At 39.7% G+C, this 5,213-nt stretch overlaps 3 protein-coding genes across 5 annotated transcripts in view; 1 reads left to right on the forward strand and 2 right to left on the reverse strand.

Annotated features, from left to right (window-relative positions):
* The first annotated feature begins 1,770 nt into the window (after positions 1-1,770).
* LOC112451826 (CDC42 small effector protein homolog) overlaps positions 1,771-5,213 on the forward strand; it is a 5,548-nt gene continuing 2,105 nt past the window's right edge. Inside the window, exons 1-3 of one of the 3 annotated variants that reach the window (XR_003040422.1) lie at positions 1,771-2,940; positions 3,134-3,226; positions 4,897-4,982. Coding sequence is in view for 1 of the 3 variants with exons in the window: in XM_025011725.1 (XP_024867493.1) it covers positions 2,677-2,940; positions 3,134-3,142 (273 nt within the window). In the remaining 2 variants the exon portion in view is untranslated. Of the gene's footprint in view, positions 2,941-3,133; positions 3,748-4,896; positions 4,983-5,213 lie in introns of those variants that run through there. The other 2 variants (XR_003040423.1, XM_025011725.1) reach the window with 2 other exon arrangements.
* On the reverse strand, positions 3,555-5,199 carry LOC112451824 (neurotrophin 1-like). The gene is made up of 3 exons (XM_025011723.1): positions 4,981-5,199; positions 4,735-4,838; positions 3,555-4,642 (listed from the first exon to the last, which is right to left on the reverse strand). Exons 1-3 carry the CDS (start codon positions 5,062-5,064, stop codon positions 4,372-4,374), a joined length of 459 nt encoding a protein of 152 aa, XP_024867491.1. The 5' UTR covers positions 5,065-5,199; the 3' UTR covers positions 3,555-4,371.
* Positions 5,064-5,213, reverse strand: part of LOC112451828 — a 3,055-nt gene continuing 2,905 nt past the window's right edge. Inside the window, exon 4 of the mRNA XM_025011728.1 lies at positions 5,064-5,069. Coding sequence (XP_024867496.1) covers positions 5,064-5,069 — 6 coding nt within the window. The remainder of the gene's footprint in view (positions 5,070-5,213) is intronic.

A 5,213-nucleotide genomic window follows, 5' to 3' on the forward strand; every position in this document is an offset into this window, starting at 1 on the left:
CCTTTCGCCCATCCATCATTATATTCGTTATAATCATTGTCGTCGAACCTTGGTGGTTGGTTCAGAGAGAACTTTTGGATCCGGGATCTCGCATAAAGAATTTTTTGTATTTTACAATGATATTTAATGTTAAGGTAGTCCCCTTACAGTCCCCTTAAAAATTATTTTACGTTGATTCATTTTGATTTCATGACTCAATATTTGATTTTATTTGACCTTTATTTATAATGCCCTGCGTTAAAACATATACGTACGAAAGAGTTCCAGATAAAAATTCTGCCAAAAAATAGATGTTATACAAAATATCTGTTACGTAAATCTTGTCGCCACAAGAATATAATGAAAACTGCTAACAGAATATAACGGGAGATTGATGGCGAAAACCGAGTTTACTCGCGTTATCCTTTCGTAATCATTTGAATAATGTATTCCATTGACCATTTAAAATTTAAATGGTTATGAGATAATCGGTTCTGCTCGATTTCCGCTAGCAATCCGCTATGGAATTATATTATACCATTTATATCTGCAGGTCCCACTGGCAAAAAACGAACTTGACGCGAATACGTTGATGCCAATCTATCACAATATTCTGCTCAAATCCGTTAGCATCCGACTAACATTTTGCTTACTTAATGTTTGAAATAATGTTTATTTTATCTAGTATATTTATTTATTTATTATTAACCGGCAAGGATACGCTCGCAATCACACAATTCTCTCTCTCTCTCTTTCTCTCCTGAAACTCGATTCTCAAGAATATATGTTATATTAATCTAGAACGGATATCATGTACAGATTGGTTTGTTCTAACAGTATACTTTGGCTACTCGAAACACATTCGCGCTCCATTGGGACAAGGAGGACACAGCTAGATAATGAGATAAAGCACAAGGAGGACGGATATGGAGCTCGGAAGACGGAAGCCCACTTTACACGATCTACAATTCGCGCGATTACGAACAATTATGTGCAATGAGGACAACGTTTGGTCGATTCGGAAAATCGCTACTTTTGCTTTAATAATAATCAACGGATAAACGCATTCTAATACCAAAAGTTAATTGAGGTAATTCTTTTGAAAGGAGAAATCTTAAATTGCTACTTTGCTGAAAAAAGCCTCATATGTATAATATCTCGTAATATTTTTAAGAATTTTTTATATTTTAAATTTATGAAGATTTCTAAAAAAAATTATTTATTCAGATTTCTACAAGTTTTTACAGAATGAGAAATTTTTAAAGAATATTTTAAAATTCGTATATAGGTATAAAGAATTCTATAGAAATAAGATATACAATTTCTCAGCATTTTTCAAGTGTTTCAATTTGTATAAAAAATGTGAGAAATTATTTTCTCATCAGGATATAGAGAAATCTAAAATTGCTACTTCGCTGAAAAAAAGCCTCATATATAATATCTCGTAATATTTTTAAGACTTTTTCATATTTTAAATTTATAAGAATTTCTAAAAAAATTTTTTATTTATTCACATTTCTACAAGTTTTTTACAGAATGAGAAATTTTTTAAGAATATTTTAAAATTCGTATATAGGTATAAAAAATTCTAGAAATATACAATTTCTCAGCATTTTTCAAGTGTTTCAATTTGTATAAAAAATGTGAGAAATTTTTTTCTCATCAGGATATAGAAAAGACAAAGGTTTATCGAAATATTACGTACATGCGTTACATATACATATATGTATATATATGTATAGGCATTTTGTTTAAATTGTTAAGAAAAAATAAAAAGCGTTCTTAAAAGAACATCTTAAAGAATAATTTTATAAAATCTGGTAGTTGTCGGGCACGTGAGAAAGTTTGTTCTTCGCAGCTGAAAGATCTTTTGTATAAAATATTTAAATGCAGTATATAGTAGATGAATTTTGCACTGTTCATTTCTCCTCCTTTTCTCCCCAACACCTAGTCATATTATACTATTCCATTTTAAGTGCAGAAACTGCAGAAAGTATAATAACGTATTTAGTGCAGCATAAAGAAAGAACGGATGTGTGTAAAGTAAAAGGAACCGTGGCGAATCGCGAAGCGATCGTGTGAAACGGGTTGCGCGTTGCGACTTGCGCCGGCCCGGCCGGGCCGCGCGAATGACAGCGCACAGCGCTCGTGTCAGGTTGAACGTTGAACGTTGAACGAACGTCGCGTCCGCGAATGCGGAGCCCGAAGACCGAAGCGACCGAGCCTTTGTTTCTATCGTCGCTGCGGGCTGCGGCTGCGTCCTGCGTGTCCTCGTCGTCCTCCGGTGTTTGCGCTCGCAAGGAACTAGTGAACGATGACCTTCGCAGCCACGAGTCGCGCGTTCCACGGAAATGTTTGTTTTGCTCGGCTCGTCGCCCTCGTCAGCCGATGAAACGAGAAACTGGAACTGGATGAGACCGGCGCGACCAAGGACTGAAGACGATCGTGACTCGTGAGCTCGTGACTCTCACCACCGTGCATCGTCCGCGGACCTAACCTCTGTCGCCCCGAGGTTTTACCCAGATTAACCTGAAACCTGAAACGCTACGAACCCGCTCATCTCGCTCGCGAGGCAGAGCCGTTGTGAACGTCGAGGACCGTCGTTCATCGAGCTGCTCGACTCTAGAACCCCAAGGAAAGGAACGACGAACGACCCACGTCCCACGACGATACGCGAGGATACGTGCCGCAGGAGAGATGGCCGGAAACAACGAGCTCTGGGTGCAGTGTTTCACGTGCTGCCTGACTCCGCGGGCGACGAGGAACAACAGGCGAAACGGGGCCGGCGGTAGGCCGCATCAGAGGCTCAGGATAGACCGGAGCATGATTGGCGTGCCCACGAACTTCAGGCACACGGCGCACATCAGCAGCGGCGACCTCGACATGTCGATCGCGCAGCTGGCCGACCTCCAGGCGCAAATGCAGAGGAAGAGTGGTTTCGACGGCGACTTTGGCGCCAAGGTACGCCTCAAGCCTCAATCCCAAGATATTTTTTTCTTTTTCTTTCTTCAGAGTCTCAGCTTTATTATTATTATTTTTTTTCCATTCCTGACAATCCCTTCTTACCTGTTATGCAAAATATTGTCTTTTCTCTTTTATCGCTTTGCCAGAGCTACCTAGGTCAGTTGACGTGTTTTTGCTCTTTCTGTCACAGACCTGCTGAGGATAGCTTCATCGATGTCGCAGCTGGGTATTTAACACGACGGAGACGGAGCGAGAGCTTTACGATATGGCGGAAGGAGGACAAGTGAGATGTTTTCTTTACAATATCCATGTTCCTTACTCGTCCGATAGACGAGCGCATTTCTTCCATATGGACAAGATTGCATTTTGTACGATCATCACTTAGAGAATTAAGACAAATTTATGTACACGGACAAATCTCTGACTTCCATTCCATGAGAAACTGCCAGAAATAATCATATTGCATGAGTTTACCTCTATGTTTTTGACTGAAGACGCGTTGCGTCTAAAAAAAATAGTGTTGAAACATTCTATACATGTATTCTAAAAATCATGCGTCTTTTTTTGTCGGCGATTTGACGTTCCATGCGGAAAAAAAGTATGTACAAGAATGAAGAATGTATCGCTTTATTTGTAAACGTACTTTGTAAGGTTTAGAAAATACAACGTAGATAAGTAATTAGCGTATAAGTAATCGTATCACATAATATCACATATGATAATATAATTCTGTACACGTAATTCTTATCCTATTTTCAAATATTGTTTGCGTAATAATACAAGAGAGCATTTTGGCGATATTTATATGAAACCTGCCTAGTTCCTTCATGGAGAAACCTCCGTTCCGTTTCCCGTTAATCAACATCGCCGCGTGTCCTCGGCTTGCGACTTTCTTTGTGCGCAAACTTCCTTCTTCGCCCTCTCGGCACGGCGCGGCGGTGGTCCTTCGCGATTCGTAGACGCAATATAAATAGATATAAATAGAAAGCATGAGGCGCGAGGTCTGAACGCAGAAAAAGAACGATGACAGGAAGTAGTTTTTATTTCTCTCTGACGAAAGAAAAAAAAGGGGTAACCAAAACCGCTGGCGACTCCGACCAAGCTCGACAATTAATTTAATCGACGAAATTGTTTACAGCAAAATTTTCAACTGTATATTTCGTTGCTCTTAATCTCTCTAAACTTTTTTCCATGTACGAAACACAAAATAATTTTACCGTTAACGGTTAATAATTTTAACGGTTAACGATAGAGTTGGTTGATATAATTATTTGATTAATTAATCAGAGTTTGGTCAACCAGTCATTCCAGTCGAACATCTTAACGTGCGAAGATACGACTGCATCCCGAACGTCCGCATAGGCACGAATGAGACAAAAAAAGCCACACCGTCACTCATGCTCTCTTTTCGTTCGTCCTATAGCTTTCTTAGCGGAACATTGTTGACGTGGAGAAGACGTTCGGTCTGTTGTATTGTGTCCGATTGGCTGGCAGGTTTAGTCTTAGTCCCAGCCTGGCGGTAGGATCTCCGATGAACTTGACGTGACAGCAGCAGCTCGACGGAAAGCGAAATTGATCCTTGATGATGTTACCATCGTTTCCCACCGCCGCCAATTCTCGATAGATGAACTTTTGTTTACAAGTGGTCTTGTAGCCCTCGGCAAAGCCATCGATCATATTGCACTCCTGACCGTCGTTCCTGCGAAATCAAAAGATACAGCTCATTACGGATAAAGAGATTCCATTTCCATTTCCATATTACTGTTCTCTAAATGGAATGCAAGTTCTTACAAGCAAACCTCGATGCGTATCCCTTGCTTCAGGTCGTCCTGATTCACGATATACAACCATTGCTTTTCCTTGTTCTGCGCGGTCTGCGGATATACCACTTGTTCCTGCGAATTTGACGATTAATGATATTTCAATTTCAAATATTACTAATATTCATTGCAGATTACACGATACAGAGATAATCTAAAGAACGTGAAAAGTTCTTTAAAGGAGCATACACAGTAAAAAATAAGCCGATCAACTCACGCGAAATCGACAAAGCGACACATCGTCCGTCGCATCTATCCTTTGTTCGATGTCGGGCATCTGAAAAGACGTATGCGGATCCATTAAGACTCTTGGCAAAATTTGGTAAATGAAATAAACAAATGCATATATCGGGAATTAAAACCGGCACAATTTGATGATGACGATAATGATTTTAATTTAAACTGCCGATCCCTCATTGTGTGTAATCGTTTGTGTGTGTGTGTGTGTGT

This window comes from Temnothorax curvispinosus, unplaced genomic scaffold, assembly GCF_003070985.1.
Source record: "Temnothorax curvispinosus isolate PA1 unplaced genomic scaffold, ASM307098v1 QBEX01002643.1, whole genome shotgun sequence".
Taxonomy (NCBI): Eukaryota; Metazoa; Arthropoda; class Insecta; order Hymenoptera; family Formicidae; genus Temnothorax; species Temnothorax curvispinosus.